This window comes from Acanthochromis polyacanthus, chromosome 22 (assembly GCF_021347895.1).
Source record: "Acanthochromis polyacanthus isolate Apoly-LR-REF ecotype Palm Island chromosome 22, KAUST_Apoly_ChrSc, whole genome shotgun sequence".
In the NCBI taxonomy this organism is placed as follows: domain Eukaryota; kingdom Metazoa; phylum Chordata; class Actinopteri; family Pomacentridae; genus Acanthochromis; species Acanthochromis polyacanthus.
In genome coordinates this window covers 21,728,855-21,754,092 of record NC_067134.1, presented here as the reverse complement: position 1 = coordinate 21,754,092, position 25,238 = coordinate 21,728,855, and the positions used below count along the sequence as shown (strand labels likewise).

The following is a 25,238-nucleotide window of genomic DNA, read 5'->3' as shown; positions in this document are numbered from 1 at the left end:
GTACATCACACTCAATCTAAAAATGTGTATCATGTCTGTATGTTCAGATTTGACTGACTGCTGATTTTAATAGTGGCTTTGATAAAGGAGTTCTAATCTCCATTTTCTCTCTCAACAGGTGACTACGTGTTGATGACGGTTTACTTTGACCTCAGCAGAAGGATGGGCTACTTCACTATTCAGACCTACATTCCCTGTATCCTGACCGTGGTTCTCTCCTGGGTCTCCTTCTGGATAAAGAGCGACGCCACGCCTGCAAGGACAGCATTAGGTACGCAACTGAGTAGAAAGTGTGGTGGTCATGAGACTCCAAAAAAGTTATGCATTCCTCATCCTCAAAAATTTGTTGCCTGTGACTGTCAGCAGTAGTGTCAGTGTCCAATATTTGGTTACCCGTTTGCTATAAATGAAGTGATGGGAATGTTTGTTGGCAGGTTTTAGAGCATTTATAATTCCTATCAACTCTGGTGGTTAGATGGCTTGATAGAAGCAGATATCGACCATTTTCACTGGTGATTACTACATTATATCTGAGACTTTGGCTGCTAAAAACTATCACATGACCGGAATAATTGCACATTACTTAATTTGGTTGTAGAGTGAAAGAAGACAAGAATAGAAGAAAATCCCTTTGTGTATCTTTAATTGTGCATGTTAGTCATATATCTGTCTTTCACTAATGAGTATGTTTCATCATAATGTCAAATGTGCATTAAGCCATGAAGAAAGTTAATGCTCCATCAGCGTTGTTTGTTTTCTTTTCATATTTGTGCATGTTTTCTTTGCATGACTTGACAACTGTTTTGAATTATTTTCCTCTCCACTGCATGCCTACCATTAGTTCATTTACTTTCCTGTGGATGATGTTGTGCAAGGTGCTGATGGTTTAAGGTGGAATTCGAGGTGAGTGTTCAACAAGTTCATGATCATGCTATCCACTCATAGCTTCATATTTTCATACCTGTGGGTTTGGACCTTCTTTCTTTAAGCTATGTTCAAAAATCAGTGCTGCCAGCCTAAACATTGTTCAGATCCATAAAACTTTCATTTATATTTTAACATTTCAAGACACCAAATACGGCAAGCTGAATTTTGTGGGCACACAGTGATTGCAAAGTGTTGTACAAGACTAATGCCCTGTATTTCTGTCAAAGTGTTTTGCTTCATCTTATCACTTGGAACCCAAGTGCAGGGTTAGACACGAGACAGGCAAGGACTGATTCTGAATGGAAGTTTGTTGTGGCAAACCAAACTTAATGATGCAAATGATTAACTATCACACTAAAACTTACACACAACCTCAAAAAATCAGTTTTATCTAAACTGTTAAAAAGGCAGATTCATATAAGTAAGTGGGTAAATAGAAACACAAGCTGGATAATTGCACAAGGGGGAAGACTGAACTGAGACTAAGCAAACTTCATTCACAAAGATACAAAACTACCAAAACCCAGAATCAACTCTCACCAACAAACAAAATAGATAACTATGGACATTAGATATGAATAAATCTAGACAAATCGGGGAATCATGGTTGGCACAACAAAGCTGGACATGGTGCCTGAGCCAAAAATCAAAAATGTTCAAAACGAGCTGAGTGAGTGGATGGAGTCCAGAGAAGGGACAAAACAGAACAGTCTAGGGGGGCAGCCTTGAGGCGAGTCAAAACCAAAGAGTCCAACAACAAGACATGCTCTAGAGGGTGGCCTGGGAAGTGGGGCCAAAAACAAAACTGCATAGTTCAAAAAATAGTAAGACGGACTACAGAGCACTCCAGGGACTGGTCACAAGACAAAACTACACAGTCCAAGTGCAGGCGGGACCACAACAGAGGGCGGCCAAGAGGCTGGTCAGGCAGGCAGGGCAGCTCTGGAGGACAGCAACAGAGTTGGAGCCCTTCAAAGGGCCAGGCAACAGGCCGAGGGCAGCGGAGGCAGAAATCTGCTGAGTGTCAGGCAGGAGGCCATTGACAAAGAAGGTGGGCATGGGGCAGGAAGGCTGGGAGGCCTGGTGTTAGTAAAATCCAAAATAAAGTCAAGTAATGCTGCTCTCAGCCATGACTTTTGAGCTGCTTCTCTGTGTGCCCCAGCCAGATATGATTATTTCTTGAAAGTCTGTGGCCCTTTTCCATAACCCATAGAGATGAATACTTAAAACAGTCATTTTCCTAAAAAAGCAGATTTGCTGGGTCGTTGTCTGGCCTTACCATACTATTATGGGGGGATCTTGACTGAAATAACTAGATTAAACTTATAAGTTGTCAGCGAAGTGATACTGTACTTTGGCGTAGTAGTGTTGTTAGCTGAAGGCTAATGCTAGCATGCAGGTGTAATGTTTACTATGTCCACCATCTTAGCCTTGCATGCTAGCATTTGCTAATTAAGGTGACAAAGAAAGTACAGTGATACTTGTTGAAAGCCGATAGATGCTAACTAATTAACCTCTTCCACTCAGATTTTCTCAGTTGAGCCATAAACTCAACCCAAACCAACTTCTCCAGCCTTCTGCCACCTTTGCCCCAGCTGTCAGTTGCATAAAGACATCACACACAACTCCACATCACTCTATTTCCATTCAGTCCTTCTTCACCACCCTGCCAGTCAGGGTATGTCACAGAAGGTCATCTGGACTGTCTCTGCTGTAATAAAGAAGTTATATTGGAGTCTGTCTGTCCCTATTCGTTATAAGTCCCAAAGAATAAACTTCACTGCGAGTCGAATAATGAAGTTGTCTCATGTTCTACTGAATTCAATAATCAGCTCATGTTACTATCCAAGCCTTCCCTCTGGTGCGGTTAATGAAAGCTGATCATAACGACAGATTGTATTTGTCTCAGTGTACTTTTTGCTCTTATGTTGATGAAAGTTGACACGATGACAGTTGAATATCAAAACAGTGTGACTCAGATGGCATCAAGAGAAACACAACACAAAGGTTTAATTTCAGTATGTTTGCAGGAGCTGCAGATATGTTCTGAACTACCATTGATTTCATCGTCTTCAGCTCATTTCTTTTATTTTTATCTAACAAAAGTTTCAGATCTGCTTAACTGGGATACATTGTAGAGTTTTCACTTCATGCTAATTTGACTTGGCAGAAACAGCTTTCTTGAGAGTGGAGGAAAGATTTGAGAACACTACATCACAGCTAAAGCTGCTCCTACTTCCTCCAGCTTTCACTTTGCAGCTGCTATTTAATGCGTATCACACAGCTTGAACTATATGTATGCTGGTCTATCGCCATCACTGTGCCAACCTGTCTGTCTGCCTGGCGTAGGAAACAACCAAAGGCAGTTAAGGCTTACAGTATGTGGGTGGCGGTGTGATACATGACCAAAGGCAGAGAAAAGCTTGTGATCTCCCTCTCACAACAGGTAGAAGCAAGCTGCCCCAGTCCTGATAAGCATCCACATTCAGCTCAACAACAGAAAATCATTTAGCCTTTATTCTCAAGTACATTGCCCTCGTTTCAAAGTCAGCCTGCGACCTGATCCCAAGGCTGAAAGGGGAGGGCAGAGATAAGAGGAGGAAAACCTGTGCACGAGAGCGGGACAAAACAAGAGTGTAGCAGCAGGGAGAAGTGTCAGGATGAAGCACGAGGAGAACAACAAGTCAGATTGCAGAGAGGTTGGAGTCCAAGAAAAAAGCAGGTGATGCCGCTGCCACCCAGCCCTCCACCCAAGCCCTCAAGGCACTGTGCCTTGACAAGCTGCTAACATGTTCCAGGTGGCATTTCCAAAGAACTGTCACTCATCTGCTAGTCCTTCAGCAGCAGGACGTTTGGATAGCAGCGGGATGGAAGTAAGAGAGCTCAGCTCAGGTTGATTCCCATTAGACCTCAATCTCTGCAGCTCAGATGGATCTTGACAGAGATACGGAGGGTTGCTGATGCGAAATAAAACTACCCCAAGGCAGAGGATGAGGATATAGAGCTTGAGAGTACAAAAGAGAAGGGTGGGACTGGAATTAATTGAACCTGGTGGTAACATCCATCATCATGCTACACAGCATTATCCAGGGTAATATAGAATCACGTGGCATCACACAAGTTCACTTCTAGGCTAGTCACAAAAGATATTTATCCAAAACCGAGCAATGCACATAGTTATTATAGCTGTTCAATTTCTGCTGTTACAATACTAAAAATGGAGCTGGCCAGTGGAAAACAGTGTTGCTGCTGAGAGCATCAGACAAGACAGACTCAACAGCAGCACATCTGTGAAGAGCAGCTCCACCACAAAGTGTGTTTACAGGTTTTGTTGTGTTCTACATATGTGAAAAATAAGCTGGATAAAGCTCTTTGTGTCTCCAGAGGGAGCTGTGCAAAATCGTGTAAATTGCCTCAAGCATCAGTTGTGACTGAAGAAGTCCTAAAATGAGAAAAAAAATAATAATCCAGAGGCAGTTAGAGAGAAGACCTTTGCAGCCCGCTCCTCCTCAGCTTGAAGCTAGCAGCTTGAGGCCACATTAGCTCTTCTAGCATTACAAATCTCTAAACTGTTGATGGCTTCATAGCAACTGCAAATGCATGTTACTTTTTTTAAACCAAAAGTCTGACAGCCTTGATAGAATTCAAGACTGAATTACTTGCATGCTCTTTCAATAAAATAATACACTTTGTATCCTTAAGTGGAAAATCAAACTTTTGTCTGAAAGAGCAGCTGGATGACAGCATCTCTACATGTAGGTGGTAAAGTGGCAGCCATTTGTTGTGGCTAGTTTGTTCAGGTGAAAATTGATAGTAAGGAGAAAACAATATTGCCATTGCTTCTGTTTCACCGGAGTTAGATTAGATTAGACTAGCCTTTATTATCTCCCTGAGGACACATTCGGGCATTTGAAAGAACTCAGACAACTGAGCAGCAACATGTACAATCAAACTACAGGTAACTTGTATTATCATCATTGTATTGATCTATTCAAGTGTTTCCTGCTGACAACATGGTGTGCAGTTGGTTAAGGGTACAAATCTTTGTGTCAAAGCTCACAAAAGTTGAGCTCTACAAATGCACAGATTGCCATGTACTCAGTCAGATAAACAACTGATTAAGGTGATTCCATTTCAGTAACAATTTGGCATGAAGTCTGGCTTTTATAAATGATGGTATAATCAGCTCGCTCTCTAGACGATCCCAGTAAGCCCTCAAAATTTGAAGACAAAGCATGCCACTTGTAACTGCTGTCCAGAGTGACATATCTGATGCCTCAATGGCAAAAGTGTGACATTTGTTTGGTTATGGCAAGGCACAGAAATGACTTGTTCACAGCTAAAGACAGACCACTTTGGTTAAAATAACTAAAATTAAGGGTTATTGTGGCAGTGATTAACAGAAACCAATACTGACTGTTAGTAGGAACCTGGAAGCATACAACCCTCTAGTGTGCTCATGATTTTGTTGGCCCATCCATCCACCACGACCTCCTCCCTCTGCAGACTTCATGACTCATCTCAATGTCACACTATTTCCTCCGTTGCTCCCATTGGAAAAGAGTCATAATTCATACAGTCACTAGAGAATCTGTCACTACAGCATGAGCATTTGTCATTTTGAGGCTTTCGCTAAACCAGCTGATACAGACGTTTTTCTTGGGTGGACATTCTCAATTACTAACAGACCCACTCTGGACAGTTTTCATTTTTTACCAAAGAAATATCCTCCAAACCCCAAGCAACACACTGTTTTGTTAGGATTTATTTGTCTCAAATATTGGGCCCTGGCTAGCGGCAAGCATTGGTAGCAACAAAAGCTTATTTCTCATGATATGGGTGTGGTGGTGGGGGTGGGCGTGGGAGAGATAACTTTTAAAAACCCAGCGTTTCTCCAGTGAGAGGCGTCATTCACACAAGCACTTGTCAACGGTGATATGTTTGCTTGGGTGTAAGAGCTGACAATGTGCCTTATGGGAACTCGACCAAGAAAGCAGTGAGTTAAAGATAGTTGGTAGTAGAGAGACATCACTTCCTCCAACTGTGCTGAGAAAAGATTGAGGAATCTAAATCAAGTGCTCTGCTCACGACAGGAACAAAGTTGCTATGTGATTGGCTATGTTTTTTCTGCCAGAGCAGTTTCTCTCTCACACTCTATGACAGGCTTCCAAGAAAACAAAACAAAGTCTGGTACAAGGCCATGGGTGTGTTCAAATGTGTTACAGCAACATGAAGTTCATTTAGGGCAATTACAGCACAAATTAAGTGAAGTTCTTTACTCCTAAAGTTGCTACAAGTATCAGCTGATTATCAGGAAATACACGGCTGATTAAAGAAGAGAGGAGACTAGCTTGCAGACTGTTGAGTCTAAAGTGTCTCCCTGGTCAGAGGGGACTAATGTAGGGCCTTCTGACTGATTGCATGCAGGGGATGTGGTTAAAAGTCAAAGCCTCTGCAGAATGCATGAAACACCTTTAATCAGATTAGATTGGAGTTGCCATGTGTAGCATTTTAACCTCAATCACCAGCACATTAATTTGAAAACATCAGCATAATTACCATAAACAAACAAGGCTCTTGTCGAGGAGACTGTCAGCTCCTATGTATGCAGCATTTTACTTTGTGTTGTGTTGATATGGTAGAAAATGTGCCAGAGAGCTCCGCAACTCAAAACAGGAACGCCTTCACTTCAGTAAATAACACAGACTTTTATTCCACTTCAAATATACATCTGCATAATTTCAGTTTAACTTGTCAGAATTTATGTATTCAAATGTAGAGCTACTGTGATCTCTAATCTTTCTTTTATTCTTTCTTGGTACAAAACAAAAGTACTGATACAGTGGCAATGACAGGGTGCAATTGGGTTTATGAGAAATGTGGTCATAAGGCGAAAATGTACTAACATTTAGTTTATTTATTCATAATCATATCGCAACAGTGGCTAGTGGCAGCTAACGTAAAGCTGTGCTGTTGAATTTCACGTAAACAAATAAAAGTTGTCTTCATTCAGCATCATGTATCATACTGCACTTTGTTTACCCTTACAGCTTAACAAACACGCATTTCCTACCTAATAAGCTGCTAAGTTTCATTTTGAAAGCGTTTAAAATTGAGCATTCTTTCCCTGTTTTTGTTGGCTGATTGCTATATTTCATGTAGTATTATCACCACCAAATATGGATCAGGGTAACAGCATGAAACCAAAGGCAGGAGGTTGCATCCTTACGTCCATGCACGATACAAAGGTAACAGAAACTCACTTATAAAAACATTGCTCCATAGTGCTGCTAGTGGAAAGAAATTTTACAACCTTTCCTTTAAGGTTTCTCACAACTTTGAAGAGTTGTTATTTCTATAAATCACTGTCCAAAAAATCTCTACACAATGTTGTACTCACGTGGCCATTTTTTGTCAATATTATTTTGGTCAAGTTTGAGGTCGAGAGTTTCAACTAATGTTTCGTCTTCATAATTGACAAATAAACTGATTATTTTCTGAGGTAATTCGTTCATCACTGGTCCTTGAAAAATGATGTTGCAAGCTTCCCTGTTTGAATATTTTGCTTTGTCCAACAGCCCAAAACCCACAGATGACCCTCACCCTAAGTAATGACTCAAGAAATCAAATATATTCACATCTGAGAAGAGTGTTTTGCATAAAAATGAATAACAAATGAATTAATTATTGCAGAAAACCTCGTTGATGAATTACCAAATCCATAACAGACAAGTCATTGAAATTAACTTCTTAAATCAGAAGCTAGATATCTAAGGACACATCTCAATTCTTAATCTAGCCGACCGAAAGATCCATCACTGGGCACACCACCAGATCATATGAACAGCTGAACAAATCACATATGTTGTGTAGCTCAGAGGACTGAAATCAGCCAAAAAGAGGTAAAACACCTTAACAACATGACACTACAAGTTTAGTCTGGATAAAGACAAAATTTAATAGCCTTCACCCTTTCGGTTTAAGTAGAGAAAGAAGCAGTCTCACAAAAGATTAAGTCTATAGTCAGAATGAAACTCTTGCAGTCCTGTGACCTGGCCACAGATCCTTGACTGGTACTACTCAGTACTATTTATAGGAACTCCATGAACACAAGCTGTTTTCTGTTCCACCTGGTTTTATCCATTGGACACACAGCAAAGGTCAGTATCTGACATTCGTAAACATCTTGAGCAAACAACCGTATTTTGAAAGTCTCATGTACAAAAACAGAAAATATGTTCTTTCCTGATGCTGTGATCACACAACATGTTGCCATTCCAAGATGTGTGGAGCGTATTTGTTTCGTACGAACATGTACACTGATGTTTTTCTCGCTTTTTTTGCAACAGCTCTTGTTGTCTGGCTGTATATGTGAGACTTTGTGTGGTTCAGATCGCTGGCAGTGACAGGAATCATTCGGTTGCCATGGCATCGTGTAACGACAATTTCCAAGGAATGAATTAAACTGTGAAAAAGAAAACTCGTGACCTTGATTCGAAATAGCAGCCAGTGGGTAGCTTGTGAAAGAAAACAGAAAAAAAAAGAACAAAGGAAAAACAGTGCTGCCAGGCCACTTGCTGTTTTATTGAGAGCACACTGTTTGCAGTACACTTGGATTGGACAGTAAGATCTCAGGTATTAGAGGCATATAGTTGTTCATTTACCTAGTTGGGCGCTTAAATCTAATGAGCGGGGAAAGAGAGAAAGTCTAGACGAGCACTAGACCAGAAGAGGTAGCTTGAAATAGATGGGAGCAACTCGTCTCTATGGAAACCACAGGCGAAAACAGTGGCACACACTGCCATGAAAGACATGTAGGAGATGAGGATGAAAGAGACCGAGAAGAGAGAGAGGGGGGGGAGGGGATGGAGAGAGGGAGAGGAAGGGTGAGGCACAGCATGAAAAGAAAGAAGGGAGGATGAGAGGGGAAGATGGTGAGTTTACGAGAATGATGTGTGTGTGTCACAGCAGTAGATATCGATGCCCCCAGTGGGCATTACCGTCACTGGGTTCATCTCTCTTTGAAAGAATTGATTTCATTTCACCAAGCGAACACAGTGTTCCTCCTTAAGACACCATAGGGAGTAATTTCTCCAAAAAGTGCACTGATGACACAACGATAAACAATTAAAAGTTGTTTACCACTGTGACAGGCAATTATTGGTAATGATAACAGCCACTTTCACAGTTTTACAACTATTCTAGAAAAGGTTAGGTGTCTCCCAAACTGACTAACTCACTCATCACACTGATCCTGTGTGAGCAGCGAGCAGGTAATTGGCAGTTGTTTCCCAATCTGGCCATTACACATTTTCAATTCAATGTGAGTTTTAACTGTAGAGGTCAAGCTAACACAGGAGTTCCAGGCTCATTTCCATCATTTATCACTGTCATTAATAGACAACGGGACTGATAAGAGCTTTCTCTCTCCAGAGACTGACTAATGACCACAGTCTGTAGATCAGTCAGCGTCGTGTGGATTTTCACTTCGGAAATAAATCTCAGTGGAGAGTGCCACTGTCACATGTCACTATCACTAAATTACAGAGGCCAGATTTTGTCAGGAAAAAAGAGAGCTATTATGCATAACTATTATTATTAGATATGACTAAACCAGTATGAGACTATACTTTTTGTTGTTGTTGCAGAGGTCGCAAATATGGCAATTGGTTCAGCAAGTCCAATTTTTTGTGTACCTGTCCAGACATTTGGCTTCGTGGGTTAAAATTTTGAGCTATCATAGCACAAATTGGGTTCCATACAAAGGCTGTTAATGAGTATTTTGGTAACCTACAGAAGATATTGTGGGGAATTATATATGTTTTGGCAATGATACCTTCATAATACCTTATAATTCAATTTCAACATATTCAGCATTTGTATCAAGCCACCAACATCATCCATCAATTCGCATCTGTACATGCACACTTGTCCCTGTTATCCAAAGTCCTCATTTTGATTATGTTTAAGATATGATCTAGAACACAACCTGATGAATTATCCAAGTTACTGGCAATCTGTACATGTGTATCTTGATGTCTCAATGTGACAGTCTCCAATATTTCTTTTAATCCACTCTTGTTCCTTCAATGGAGAACTTACAGTGCACACCTTAGGCCTACACCAAATTCAGTAAATATTTTATTTCTATGTTTTACAGCTGACTAGCTTAAGCCTCGGAAAAAAAACAGTTAGTGCCTGCAGTAGTTCCAATAACATTCAGACAGAGGGATGTCGGTGTGAATATGTTGTAGCAGAAACATCTGGACAGAATTTAGATTTAGTAACTTCAGCATTACAGGCTGAAGTTCAACCAACAGCAGTACTATAGAAGAGCTTTCACCTGCACACATGCCACTGAAGCAGACGGAAAATGGCTGCAGCAGTCAGCAGGGGATATGACAATAAGAGTCACTCAGCCACCAGCAGAGCATCCTTAAACAGTCTGTCTGTCGCGATGACTGAGCGACAGCAGAAGAGAACTCGACATTAGTAACAGGCTTTTAATAGCAGATCAATCTTCTAGAAATATACATATCAAAAAATATTTCTTCCCCCTTTTTAGCACCCCTCTAGTAGGTGGCACCCAAATCAACTACCAAGTTCACACATGCCTTAAAATTGTCTTGTTGACGTGAATGATATTAAATGTTTTATGCATAATGTTAAACAAAGAGGACTCCCTCAAGTCAAAACTTCTTTTACATCGGAAAATAAGTTTGAATGACTAAGAGTCCGTCCAAATTCTGACACTTATATTGTTATGAAGAGAAAAAGATTGAAATTGGCCAGCTATTTGATTGAACAGGTTCACGATGTTCAACCAAACAGTGGAAAGTTTATCCCCAGACATGCTGAGAAGCCTGCCTATCGCCACCGTCCCAGATTTCAGCCAGCAACTGAACAGTATTACACTGGATACACTGAAGAGCCTGTCTGTCACCAGAGTCAAACTGCTAAAGAAAACACTGACCAGATGGAAGAGGGCCACAGTGACGCTCAGCATGAAGAAATTCACAAGCACAAATCTGAGCAAAGTGGCACAAATGCTTTAGAAACACAAGTGGCAGTAGTCATCACTGCCACAGAAGAGGAGTCGGAGATCCATCGATCCATCCAACACGAGCTTGATGAGCAGCAGCTCCTTAAACCTCACAGACCTTATAGAACAGGCTGCTAAACATAAGGAAGAAGTGGATGAACCCTGCAAAGAAATGATGCAACGACGACAAGACTAATGTCACAAGTGCAGAGCCAAGAGAGGAAGAGGAGACCGTGTCATCTCAGCAGACTGTTGACGGAACAGAAGAGAAAGAATCCATCCCCGACACCAAGATGGACAAAGCAGAAACCGAAGAGAAAAAAAATAAAAAACTAAGCAGAAGAAGAAGAGGTGTTTCTGTTGAGGTTGTTCAGAAAAACTGGATGATTTATGTCGTTAATGTCCAAAGCTCTTGTATGAGGTTTGACATTCAGTGAAACTAGTGAGCATCTGCTGTCAGTGGTTAAATCTGCTGTTTCCAGACAAACACACACAAAGTCTGCACACTGGAAGGTCTTCTCATTTCTCTATCTTAAGCCTCATCGTCTCCTCTGACCTCCAACCTTTGACCTCCGTCATCCTGTCTGTCACGCAGAAAATGATTTTAGTGTTTCATCTTGAAGGATGTCTCAGCAGTTTCTAAATGCATCTTGAGGAGATATGAGTGAAGATGTTCAGGTGTATCTGCCTGCATCCTGTGCATAAGTCTGGTCCACTCCATTGTCACAGAGAACATGTAATACTACAATAAAATATGTGACTATAAAATGCCACAAATTTGACTGGATTTCAGTTATTTTACATGTGCAGTATTTGTAATTATTTTCACTGATTTTTACACTTTTTGAATGTTACAGCAGAGGTTAGAGTAGAATGCTGCTTTGGACTTTTAGAATCATACATTTGCATTTGATGATGTTGCCTAGCAACAGGGACTACACCTACAAGTCCAGGTTGAGAATCACAAAATCCTTTTTACTGGAAGGCATTTTGGTGCAGCAGCTGTTGTGCAATATAAAAATGTGTTGTTGTTTATGTGGCATGGTTGCTGATTTATTTATTTGTGAAATTTGCTTTCATTATTTAGTGTAATTTGAAATTAGTTTTGTTTCATCTGCCAGAGATCATAAAATACGTATGCAATGCATGCGTTTCAACAGTTCTAACCTGTATTTTTTTGTAAACAATTTACTGAAACTTCATAGATTTTCTGTGTTTTGTTAAACTACAGGGAATAAACAGTAAAATTACAATATAATGTACACGAACTGTAACCAGAAAAGAGTGCAGATGCTTTAAAATAAATGATTTTACAAATCACACTGGAAAGATATTTGCCATTATTTAGGGGGGAAAAAATCTGATTTTTAATTGATTTAGTAGTGATTATTTTTCAACCCCTTATATATATTACAGATTTTAAGACACGACAAAACAAAGTAAGCATACATATTTCTATTTATTTAGATTTGCATTTAATGATGTTGCTAGCATCAACCCACAAGTCCAGACTGAGTACCGTAAGAACACCCGAAAAACTTTTACAGTATATTTGTTGAAATGATGAAATTAGTATGTATAATACTGTCAGGATTTGTAGAACAAAGTCTAAACTTATGACAATAATAATTGTGGATATTGACCACTTCAGCTGATCACTGTGGAAAGTGCCAGTTCTGCTCAGAAGGTGTATCGGTATGGAATAAGATTACTGTCAAAAGTATTCATCCACGATTCTAACCATTCGTATTCGTAATGTTAAACATTTGTATGTTAATAAAAAATTTGTACACAAAATTCTGCTGTCATATGCATGAGTTTGATAAATTAAGGGTTAGGATTGTTTTTACGAGTATGAACCTAAAAGTTGTGAGTGCAACTCTAATTTCTACGACTACGAAGTCTTCCCTGTGAGGACGAATTCAAGTTTATGGGTACGAGTAGAAAAATACTGGAATGACGTCACATAGGTCACAGGGGAACGTAATCGAACACCGATTGCTCCAAACGCGCATGCGCCATTTATAAAGAGTAGACGCCGGGTGGACCCGGTGGACCCATAGATATATACAAATGTTTGTATATATCTATGGGTGGACCTACCGGGGCAGGTGACGCCTCACAGGTCAAATAAATAACACATCCAACTTCTTGTAATTTATTTATTTCATGAAACTGTACTGTTTTAATTGATATACAGTTTATGGACGAAAGACGGTACTGCTTAGCTTGCACGCTAACGAGCCGGGCCGGTGACACATTAGCCTTCTAATGCAAGGAGGCTTAATAACAAAACAAACATAATTTGAGATTATGAATCGTGGCAATTGGCGTATGAATCAGCCCATTGTACAGCCTAAATTGATGTACATTAAGTCCAGTTTTAGTTCTTTGCAAACTCAGACACGTGCATTAGGTTAGTTTGCAATGAATCTGGCGGAGTTCGGTAAAGTTGGAAAGATATTCACAGATTCGGACTTCCGGCATCAATAACTCATGAGATATATGTTGTCAAAACATGAACGATGCCTCTTTCAAATCGTTGTAAGGTAGACAATGTGCTACAAGGCCAATTTTATCAAAAGTCGCTGTATTTCAAGCTACAGAAATAACATTGGCGTCTATGAGCAGCCGGCGGTGCAACGAGTGAACAGGGACCGTCTGCAAATAGTAAAACCGCTGCAACAGCGAAAAGAGACACTACACATATATTCAATAACTTCACTGTAGAGCCACCAAAATCACTGGAGCCATGAATGGGCTCTTGCTGGTCAAACTACAACTCTTGCTTTGGCGCTAAATGAAAAATCTGAATTTTAAGGAATTTGTATTTTTTATAATTATCATTTTATTAGTAATAAAATTCAATAACTTCACTCTTACACACTGTACAATCACCAAAATCACTGGAGCCATCAATTGTCTCCTGCTGGTCATACTACAACTCTTTATTTGGTGCTAAATTAAAAATCTGAATTTTAAGGAATTTTTATGTTTTGTATGATTATTTTATGAGTATTAAAATGGCACTTTTCTTGATGTATGTGGTATATTTTATATAACACACAGGAAAAATGGCATAAGGGCATAATGTTCTTGTTTGTCCAAACACATAATTCTGTATAGTAATGGAATTTACCATCCTTACCAAAGAGAGTATCAGATAACACCAATATACCAAACAAACTGTTTAGACTGTCACCTCAAGTACTGATGATTGAGAAGAAAGACGATAAGACACTTTATTGCAAAGTTTCAGTGTCAATTGATTCATTTATACCATAATGTTAAACTGAGAGTAATATTTTTCTAGTTAAGGACTGTACAGACAATACTTGGAGGTAATAAACCTGACGGTCTGACCAGCACAGGTCACAGCAAGTACACTATGCCCTTATGCCATTTTCCCTGTGTGTTATATAAAATATACCACATACATGAAGAAAAGTGCCATTTTAATACTCATAAAATAATCATACAAAACATAAAAATTCCTTAAAATTCAGATTTTTGATTTAGCGCCAAAGCAAGAGTTGTAGTTTGACCAGCAAGAGCCCATTCATGGCTCCAGTGATTTTGGTGGCTCTACGGTGAAGTTATTGAATATATGTGTAGTGTCTCTTTTCGCTGTTGCAGCGGTTTTGCTATTTGCAGACGGTCCCTGTTCACTCGTTGCACCGCCGGCTGCTCATAGACGCCAATGTTATTTCTGTAGCTTGAAATACAGCGACTTTTGATAAAATTGGCCTTGTAGCACATTGTCTACCTTACAACGATTTGAAAGAGGCATCGTTCATGTTTTGACAACATATATCTCATGAGTTATTGATGCCGGAAGTCCGAATCTGTGAATATCTTTCCAACTTTACCGAACTCCGCCAGATTCATTGTAAACTAAACTAATGCACGTGTCTGAGTTTGCAAAGAACTAAAACTGGACTTAATTTACAGCAATTTAGGCTGTACAATGGGCTGATTCATACGCCAATTGCCACGATTCATAATCTCAAATTATGTTTGTTTTGTTATTAAGCCTCCTTGCATTAGAAGGCTAATGTGTCACCGGCCCGGCTCGTTAGCGTGCAAGCTAAGCAGTACCGTCTTTCGTCCATAAACTGTATATCAATTAAAACAGTACAGTTTCATGAAATAAATAAATTACAAGAAGTTGGATGTGTTATTTATTTGACCTGTGAGGCGTCACCTGCCCCGGTAGGTCCACCGGGTCCACCCGGCGTCTACTCTTTATAAATGGCGCATGCGCATTTGGAGCGATCGGTGTTCGATTACGTTCCCCTGTGACCTATGTGACGTCATTCCAGTATTTTTCTACTCGTACCCATAAACTTGAATTCGTCCTCACAGGGAAGACTTCGTAGTCGTAGAAATTAGAGTTGCACTCACAACTTTTAGGTTCATACTCGTAAAAACAATCCTAACCCTTAATTTATCAAACTCATGCATATGACAGCAGAATTTTGTGTACAAGTTTTTTATTAACATACAAATGTTTAACATTACGAATACGAATGGTTAGAATTGTGGATGAATACTTTTGACAGTAATCTTATTCCATATATCGGCTGCAATATTTCATTTCCTGGTACAATATTTAATTATAATGTGCAAAATTACGTTTCTGCTTGAGTGTCATTTTCAGTATTGCTTCTCACTTTTCTAATTTAGTTTTTTTTTTTTCAATTTTTAATTTTATTTTTAATGGGGTCATTTCATCTTATATCATCAATATTTTTTTGTTCAAATATCACTGATGGGCTTGAGATTTTTCTAGCACAAAATATGGATGTTCAAGAACATATATATTTTTTGTAAGTTTTAGCTTGAATTAAATACTTTCTGAGACAAGCTGACTTTCAGGAGGTTGTTTTGCGCCTTGAAGTTTGATGCTTAAATGCTATCTTGGATAGTTTTTGACATGTAAAGGTGAAGTTTTCACAGATATGACTTTAAATATCCATAATTTATGATAAAACTGTTTCAAATGACAGATTATCAACCACAAGGCCCCTGATGAATTCCGATTGAATCACACAGTAATGTGTCTTAGTCACATCTTTTCCATTAGACACTGCATTTATCCTCATATTATTGTACTTTTTTCTGAGCAATAAGTGGAAAAATAAGTTTCCTCTGGGATTAATAAAGTTTGATCTTATCTTACTCAAGTTGAAGTGAACAGGAAGTAATTTTACTCATATTTGAATACATATAAGTAATGGTTTGAAGAAAACTGTCCAAAAACACCACTGAGCTTGAACCATATCTCAGATGAGTATAATGAAGACATTATATTATTGCATATTATAAAAACATTTTTTAACAAGACCTTTAGTTCTTTTGTTGTCACAGCTATTCAACTTGTGAATGTTTCTTGGGTTTTACTCAGGGCTCTTGCTCATAAAAAGAAATGAATACAAAACATTTATTGTACTTAGCTCTAATGGAGGCAAATTAAATCATTTCATTTCAGTTCATGGGTGGAGTTTCTTCTGTGGCGGTGATTTGAAACTCTATGAAATTAATAACTCCCAAATGAATCCAGGAATAACGTGCCTACTTTGTGCTACATGCTTGCTGAATCATGACAGCACTGCTTGAGCAACTTCAGAGACTCTCATGTTTCAGTCATGAGGAGCTCTCAGAATTTTCCTCTTAATTCAGACGTGGCTCCACGGTATAACAGAAGGGCCTAACCCAAAAATCAATTTCTATCTAACACATCATTTTTGATCATAGGGGATAAGAAAAAGAGCATTAAACTCAATCATCTGATCATTTTAGGTTTTCTGCTGCACCGCACTAAAAACATATCCCCACTGTGGGAGGACAGGATTGATGCAAGAACGGGGACATCTACCCAGAATACCCCATATGAATTATTAATGGTGATTAATAAATCTCTGCCCTCATGTTACATAATCACTGACATCCACATGGGTCACCCTGCTGCTGACCAGCGATTAATCATGCAGTCACTGCGGATTCACTTTGCAAAGTATTTCTCTTTCCCTCCTCACACATTTATTACTTCCCCAGGCATCACTACAGTGCTGACCATGACCACCCTGAGCACAGTGGCCAGAAACTCACTGCCCAGAGTGTCCTACGTGACCGCCATGGACCTGTTTGTCACCGTCTGCTTCCTGTTTGTCTTCGCTGCCATGATTGAGTATGCCATGCTCAACTACTATTCCTACAGTATACGCAGACCTCCTCCCAAGACACAGAGAATGGTAAGCATGGGGTCAATGTTCCTGACAGGCCGACGTATTATTGCTCCTAATATATGTTTCATCACAGTCAAGGTTCTTCTTCAAAGTGACTGCACAGTGATGTAATACCACCAACTAAAACAACTCCAAAAAATGCAAATGACCACAATCAGACACAAATTGACTAGAAAGAGACAGAAAAGAAGGAAAAAGAGATGCAAGACAACCACAAACATATGAGCTACGAAGAGACAAAACACAACCAAAAAAGAAGACAAAAGAATGTCAAAAGACACAAAACAACCACAGTTGCATAGAAATACACTACAGAGAGATATAAAACAACTGCAAAGAGACTTAAAACAACCACAATCAGACACAAATTGACTAAAGAGATGCAAAACAACCACCATCACAAATATACATATATAGACACAAAACAGCTACAGAAATCTGCAAAACAAACACAATGAAACATAACTTTACTATAAAAGATGCAAATAACCACAAAGAGATTCACAACTCAATGACAGTCAACAGCTGTGTTGTGTTTACATGCGTGTGTGTGTGTGTTTACATGCGTGTGTGTGTGTCTGTGTGTGTGTGTGTGTGTGTGTGTGTGTGTGTGTGTCATTCAGTCTAAAGAGTGGGGGATTAAATGTCTGTGCCTTAAGGCTCGTAATCTGTTCATGTGTATCACTACTGCATTATCAAAGATAATTAAAACCTGACAGGCCAAAAATGACACAATCCTGTCACTGACATGACTCCTTGAGCTCACCACCACCTTGCTTTAGACACTTGTCTCATTAGCCTCAGTTCAAGGGTGCTATTGTTACCTCGGGAGGCTATCAAGACTCCCAGATATATGTGGGATCAGTATCTAAGGTCCATTATTATATAAAAACAAACAAAAAAAGGCTAAAGGGAGATAAATGGCTCAACACATGGACATAGCCACCTTTATACCACCTTGTGTGTAAATCATAAATGCTTGTATGTTTGTACAAAACAACGTGCTTCACTGCATTCATGACTGCTTCACGTTGGAGTCTTTGTGTCATATTATGACCTACAGTAAGTGATGCATAAGATTTTCTGAATGACCAGAGAAAAGCTACTTCATGTTTGCTATCAAGATCTTTAGACCAGCATCAGCCTTTAGATGGTGGTATTGATTGAATCCACAGAATGTCAACATATATACTATATATACACACAGGGCACAATGTCTTCCCAGGAGCCTGGCATGTCTTTGTGAGCACATGTGCAGTCGAGAAACATTTCTTTTACAGCCGTTGCTCCTGTTCGAGAGCCTAATGCTCTGTGTAGGCGTTCTCAAGGCTGCACCTGCCGCAAATGCTTTAATGGTGTCGGCACACATCTACTAAAACTGAGTCAGCCGCTGCTGCTGTCATTTCTCACTCTCCACATCCCCTCCCTATTCATTATTTCCTCCCAGAGTACAAGAGTTCTGCTGAATGTGTCTCAGGGCTAAAAAGACTGTCAGCTCTGGATGAACAATTAAGTTGTGTTCCACACAGTCCCCCTCTTCTGCATTTCTGACTCTCTACTGTATTTTGGCCCAGTCTGTCTGTGGGGAAGCCTCACATCTCTCCTCTACCCGCCACCCATGTAGCTCCTTTGTGCCGCCCACTCAGTCAATTCTCTTAGTCCACATCACACATCTAACTCTCCCTCTCTCGCCTACCACTCTTCTCTAATAGAAGACAGGAAGAATTGCAAAAAAATTGCCCAATTAGGATGTCCCATATGATTTTATAAAGATCAGAGAAAAAGTCATGTAAGGAATTTTCTCAGGAGGTACTTATTCAGCAATCTGGACTGAAAATTCAAGCTTCAGCAGCATTATGTGAAATAATGTTGCTATGAACTAATCGGTAATATGAAAACCATTTAAAAGTTCAAGGTCACCCAAACATTTTCATATTTTCTATGAAAACTCTTATTCATGTATACATAATTGCACAAAGGTTTTTAAATCATCAATTAACCTTTCAACACGATTAGTTAACACAGGAGTGATGGTGGTTGGAAATGTTCCTCTGCACACTTATATCGATATTTCACTAAAAAATCAGCCGTTTCCAGCTAGAATGGTTATTTATCACACTAACAATGTCTAGGCTGTATTTGTGATTCATTCAGTGTTACCTTCATTGAAAAAAATGCCTGATTTCTCAAATGAACATGAGCATTATAGTTAATTTATGAAAATCTATTTCCAAAAGAGAATTGAACTTTTTAAAGTCCCTCAGGAAAAAAAAAACACATTTTGAAAATGTGTTGTCAGTGCTGTTGTAATTCATGGCAGGAGAAACATAGGGGATGTTCATCACTTTGAGATCTATTCAGCACATCAATAGCTGAATCTGATGGAGTTTTCTTTCTCATCTAAAACATCAATAAATACATACCAGCACTTTGTGTCCTTATAGACTCGCCATTTTGCTGTAATGATCAGTTCTAGTGCTGTTATCTACAAGAGGCACAATTTCTACTTTATCACTTTATTGTAACAATGCAGTGCAGCAAAAAGGACTGCTGCATTTATGAAAATGATGAACAACCTGTAATTTTCAAAAAAGTAGTGTTGGTTTTTACTTGTTTTTAGACATTTTTAACAAAGCAATAGAGCAGCTTATTCTCTACACAGGAGTCACATCTGTTCACTTAGTTCAACACTCTTATTGTTTCAGCTTTCCAGTCTTGCACTGCATGTAATCAGATTTACCACTCAACATCTTCAGTACTATTTAACAGTGTATCCTTGATTTCAGACTAAGGTGGGCAAATAGAGTTTACCATTTCTAATAAGCAACTGATGACTTTGATGTTTAAAATGACAACTGCCGATTTTAGGAGCTACAGTTCTACATTTTGATTTAGCAGGCGCTTTTATTCAAAGCTATGTACATCTGAGAGCAGATGCAACACAAGCAAGAACTCCAAATTTCAGACTTGACAAAACCGCAATGTTCTGGGCAAACTGTTAATTACTTCACCATAACTCCTTTCCTGTATGCTTTATCTTGCAGGCCTACTCATCTTTCAACATGGCTCGCAGCCCTCGGACCATGATGCCCATGGGCAACTCCTTATTCTGGCATGACTACGATGATAACTGCCTGTATGAGTGTCTGGACGGGAAAGACTGCAAGAGCTTCTTCTGCTGCTACGAGGAGTGTAAAGAAGGTGGCTGGAGGAGAGGACGGATCCACGTCAACATCCGCGAACTGGATTCCTACTCCAGGGTTTTCTTCCCCACGTCCTTCCTACTCTTCAACATCGTCTACTGGGTCAGCTACCTCTACCTCTAGTGTGTCTCGGGCCGTGGGCCCTGTTGAAGCAGGCCCTGCCATTTTGCACCGCGGCTCGTGGTTTGAGGTCAAAGCTAAACGTAGAGGAGGAAATGAGGTGGATTTACTGTGTTGGAAGTGTGAAGGACATGCTGCCTCTGGAGTGATAAGACATGAAGAACTACATCTGTGCTGTGGTGCACAGTGTAAAGGTCATGATACTTGGAGCAGCAGTGGCACTGTAAGGTGAATAAAACGCTCAGCAGTAGAACAACAAGCCGCCAGCATTAACTTGAATGGATAGGTCCCATTTATGACTCTCTCAGAAACCAAACAACAGCTGTGACTTCAGAGACGTTCGGGGATGGGGTTGCATAGCTGAATCTTGGTCGTCGAGATGGCGAAGCACCCATAGTGCCTTCTTTAGAAAGGGTGCGGCACTGAGAGACGCAGCTTCAGAGTTCCCTCCATTATCTTTATTACCTCATCCATCACACCGCTGCATGCTGAGCTGTTTATTCTTTGATGAAACAAACCCAGAACACACTTCTCACCACTGGAGATGTTAAAAACTAACACTCACCATTCATTTTGTAGCACATTAGTTTTAGTTGTACACTAGAATTAGTTCTCTTTTCTAAAAATAGAAATGTTTTCTTGTTCTTCTTCTTCTTCTTAGAATTAGTTGTTCTTTCACAGCAGGTCTTCTCGCTCACACATCAGTTGTTAATTGTTAAATATGGGTTAGTCAGGGCCAGTGGTTGTCAGTGAGTCAGTGAGTTTTTGTTCCTGATGCTTTATGACCAAGTGATGCAGTTTACAGTAGATGCCAAGAAGATATGGGTGTTTTTAATGACTGCTGGGTTACACTCTTACGCAACAAATGCATAACAACCGCATAAATACATACCAATCTAATACTGAACATGCAAATCATATCCCCAGGCATATTATGTATGTTACAATCTGTGACTAAACAGATTAGGGTTCAGGTATTGGTAGTTTCTGTCTGAGAACAGATATATGTAGGCAGAGTTCCGTTCTGTTGAGCACACTTTAATTCTTGAAATTATACAACAGACATACAATTTTTAAACTGAATTACCAAGATTGAAAGAAAAGTTTGACAACTTGTGAAATCTACCTAACACACATTCTTAAACACTAGCCAGAGCCTTTATTTAACTCAGTGACAGTGGACTTTATTTGGAGACTATAGGTTTTATTTTTTATTTACTGTATTCCACAGTTAATGCAAACTCAATGCATCCTTCATGTTCACCCTTTGTCACTGTGAAATTAGACTAAAATAATACAGCAACAATCAAACCAGGTATTCCAGTAAGACCTTTCCCCTTTCAATAATGTTAATCCACCTGAAATGAAGCAAGTTTTTTTTTCAGATTAAGGTTCTTTGACACTTTGTTTCAACGTGCGGACTTTTAATTTAAAAAGTTGAAATGAACTAAATAGTAATGAGAATGTGGCAAATCATGGCATTCAAATTAAATAAGAGAAACTCCAGCCACACTGCTGTAGTCTGCTGCAGATAATTTCAGTCTGTTCAGTGTTTTTTTCTAAGCCATTTTAAGGGGTGCACCTATTTATTTGCGCTGCTGATTTAGACCAGTTTTTATAAAAGAATTAACAACTTTCTTTGGCAAGAGTTAGTCAAGCAGATTGACGCCACTTTCATGTTGGTCTGAACATGATACTGGCAGGCAGGAGCTTTCAAGCGTAGCACTGAGACTGGAAAGAGGAGGACGCAAAGGAAGTCTAACTCCAATGCCTCCCTATTTTATTGGGGTTGTGGGCCAAGAATCAGCAAAGTGTTAGGAAACTCGTAAAACAAGTTATTTTCACATGGGCAGATCTAAAAATAAATAAATAAATAAGGTATCACATGTTCATCAGTGAGCTTTGGAGGATCTATGAGGACAGCTTCATAACATATGATCTTAGCCAGGCTAGCTGTTTCTCCATTTCCAGTCTTTATAAAAGGCAAGTAACCTTACACATATATGAAAGTTGCATTTTCTCATCTAACTCTTTTGAAAAAAACACAATTTCCTTAAAGTGTCAAACTATTGCTCCAAAGTGGTAGTAACTCCAAAGAAATTATGAGCTGCACATAGAGACTGGATGTAAGGAATGGACGAAGCTACACGTCACCCATTAGTTTGTGGACCACTGTCGTGTTGGAATTTGCCATCTTGATCTTTTCAAACTAGACATTATGAGCAACAGGTGGATCTGACTGGTAATTTGAAGACACCAAACACAGACAAAACAGGAGCAACCAGTTAATCACAAAGTAGTCCTGCACTAAAACATACCCTATGTTATCATCTACTGCACTCTAAATGAGACCATAATTTAAAAAAAAAAAAAAAATAGCATCATGCTGAATTAATTGGACCTGAAATTACCATTTGAGACCATAAACTCAATGGGATAGTGTTTACTGAGATAAAACATTCAGTGAGAATTAGGGTTATTGTATTTTTTTTTTTCTTCTTACAACCAGAGGAATCACGCCTTACTGGCTGTTAGAAAGAATATAGGTTTAAAGTAGACCTAGTGGCTACGGCCATCTTTTCTATACAGTCTGTTGCTGTGTGGCTGATGTTATTCTCGGTAAAAGCAAAACCATTGCTTTGGTATGGAAATGTTTAAAAATTAAATATGTTGTATATTGGCACAAAATGACAAAGTAAGCTGCAAATATATTAGTTCTGGCTATAATCCATTTGAACCCTACAGCACGTTCAAACACACATGCACTACACATGGCCTATTTATTTTGCATTAGAGTTCTGCCATCCTGTTTCAGAAGTACAGCTCAAGTACGTTAAACTGGAGCCTTGATGAAAGCTTCAGTTTTGTTTCCTATTTTGGCTGCTGAAAAATGAAAGGAATTTCTGATGCCCTGCCATATGCAGGACCTTAAGGCACATCCTTCTGTGCCCAGCTGGCAATGATCACAGGTGCTGTAAAGGAGGTTCTATATATCGTGAAAGTCCACACACATGCAGTACGCACAGCAGTGCTGAAAAATGAATGACAGAGGATCCTTGTTGACCCTTGATGGAGTTCCACATCCTCTCCTCAAATGTAAAATTGATGCCATATATGGAGGCGTACAGACACACTCATTTGAGAAAAACAAGGACGGGACGGTACCGATGGCATTTGGAACATTTCGGTTTTGTTCACTGTTATATGGTGTTTTTTGCAGTTGTTTGGCTTTGTAGAACAATCAGCCCCCTTTTTCTGTCCTCCTCCCCCAACACAAACACACACACTTTTTTCCCCCCAGTATTTGTATGTTCAGAGAAAAGCTTTTATGTAAGATGTATCTAATTAATGTTTCTATTTTCATACAGTTATATATGGAATGTATGTTAGGCCAGTAGCGAGGCTCAAGTCAATCTGGTTCCAGTTCAGTCAGTTCAAGCAGATGTGTTTAGATTTAGGGGTCCTACATATTCATAAGGCCTCCAGACCCACTTGTGTCCTGTCCAGAGGTTTGTAATTGCAAATCAAATTGCCTCAAGTGATGCTAGGCAAACAGCAGAGCAGCCATTACCCTGTGGGTCATTACGTACTCTGTTGATTTACCATATTAGAGCATATAAAACAATTACATTTCATTCGTACTGGCTCTATCTATCTATGTATCTATCTATCAACCTATCTATCTATCTATCTAAGAACTGACTGAATTGACCAGAGCTTGGCCAACACCGCAGTAAACTCTCCTCACCTCTGATATTTCTACTACACTTTATAAGTGTCTTAGTCTGTTGAGATACTTCAATAAAACAAAATCACTTTTTTCTACGTCTTAATGAAAATCACCTGCGTGTTTCAACTGACTGGGACCTGTATTTATAAAGCCTCTGTGAAATCAGAGTACTGACCCAGGATCAGCGCTGGTGAGCATAATGAAGTCGCTCAAGAGCCTCTTCCGGAGACCTCATCACCCCTATTAAAGTTTCCCAGCTTGTGTGAAAAGCAGAGAGTTAGTCGCACAGAGGTGTCAGAAATTCATGTATTGCTCCTATTTTACGCTGCAAACCAATTTTGTTGTGATTGTCAGCGAAATCTCTTGAGAGCGGGGCTGTACACAGAAAAAGCCACTGATCATGGATCAGCACTCCGAGAGGAAATATTTTATGAAAACAGGATCTGGAGTGAAAATAGATATCTTTTTTCTAGTGCGTGGTACATTGCTTATATTAATAAATAATGTTTTGGTCAAGTAATGCTGTGAAGTCTTTTTGTGTGAGAAAACGCTGATTCATGCCTACAGCACAAAAACTGTGTGTTTGGTTGAGCCTCTGGTAAATTGCTTCAGTGCTCCGCTATGTCATGTTGAGCAAAAGATCGGAAAGGATTTAGGACTCAGGGGGGAAAACAACACTGTTATTTCACAGGAAATTCTATCATTTTGGTTCTGTCTCCACCGTGTATCTAGCTGATACTGTTCATACCATCCTTTCTTTAGACTTCAGTGCCTTCTCAGCTCTGATCCTTTCCTAACTCGAACACGATTTAACGGTGACCCAAGACCAAGAGCGACCCGAACCGGCTGTCACTTAAAGCCACTTCAAATGCTGTATGTGACTGCAATGCAAGAACGAAAGAAGTAAGTTCCAAAGAAGTGCCACTACCTCTTGGTGGTTAGTTTTTGACAGCTCCATTCTTATTGTG

At 39.5% G+C, this 25,238-nt stretch overlaps 1 protein-coding gene across 1 annotated transcript in view; it reads left to right on the top strand.

Annotated features, from left to right (window-relative positions):
- LOC110950029 (gamma-aminobutyric acid receptor subunit gamma-3-like) overlaps window positions 1-24,790 on the top strand; it is a 113,649-nt gene extending 88,859 nt beyond the window's left edge. The window contains exons 8-10 of the mRNA XM_051943561.1: window positions 119-271; window positions 17,027-17,223; window positions 20,262-24,790. Coding sequence (XP_051799521.1) covers window positions 119-271; window positions 17,027-17,223; window positions 20,262-20,543 — 632 coding nt within the window. The 3' untranslated portion in view covers window positions 20,544-24,790. The remainder of the gene's footprint in view (window positions 1-118; window positions 272-17,026; window positions 17,224-20,261) is intronic.
- The last annotated feature ends 448 nt before the right edge of the window (window positions 24,791-25,238 follow it).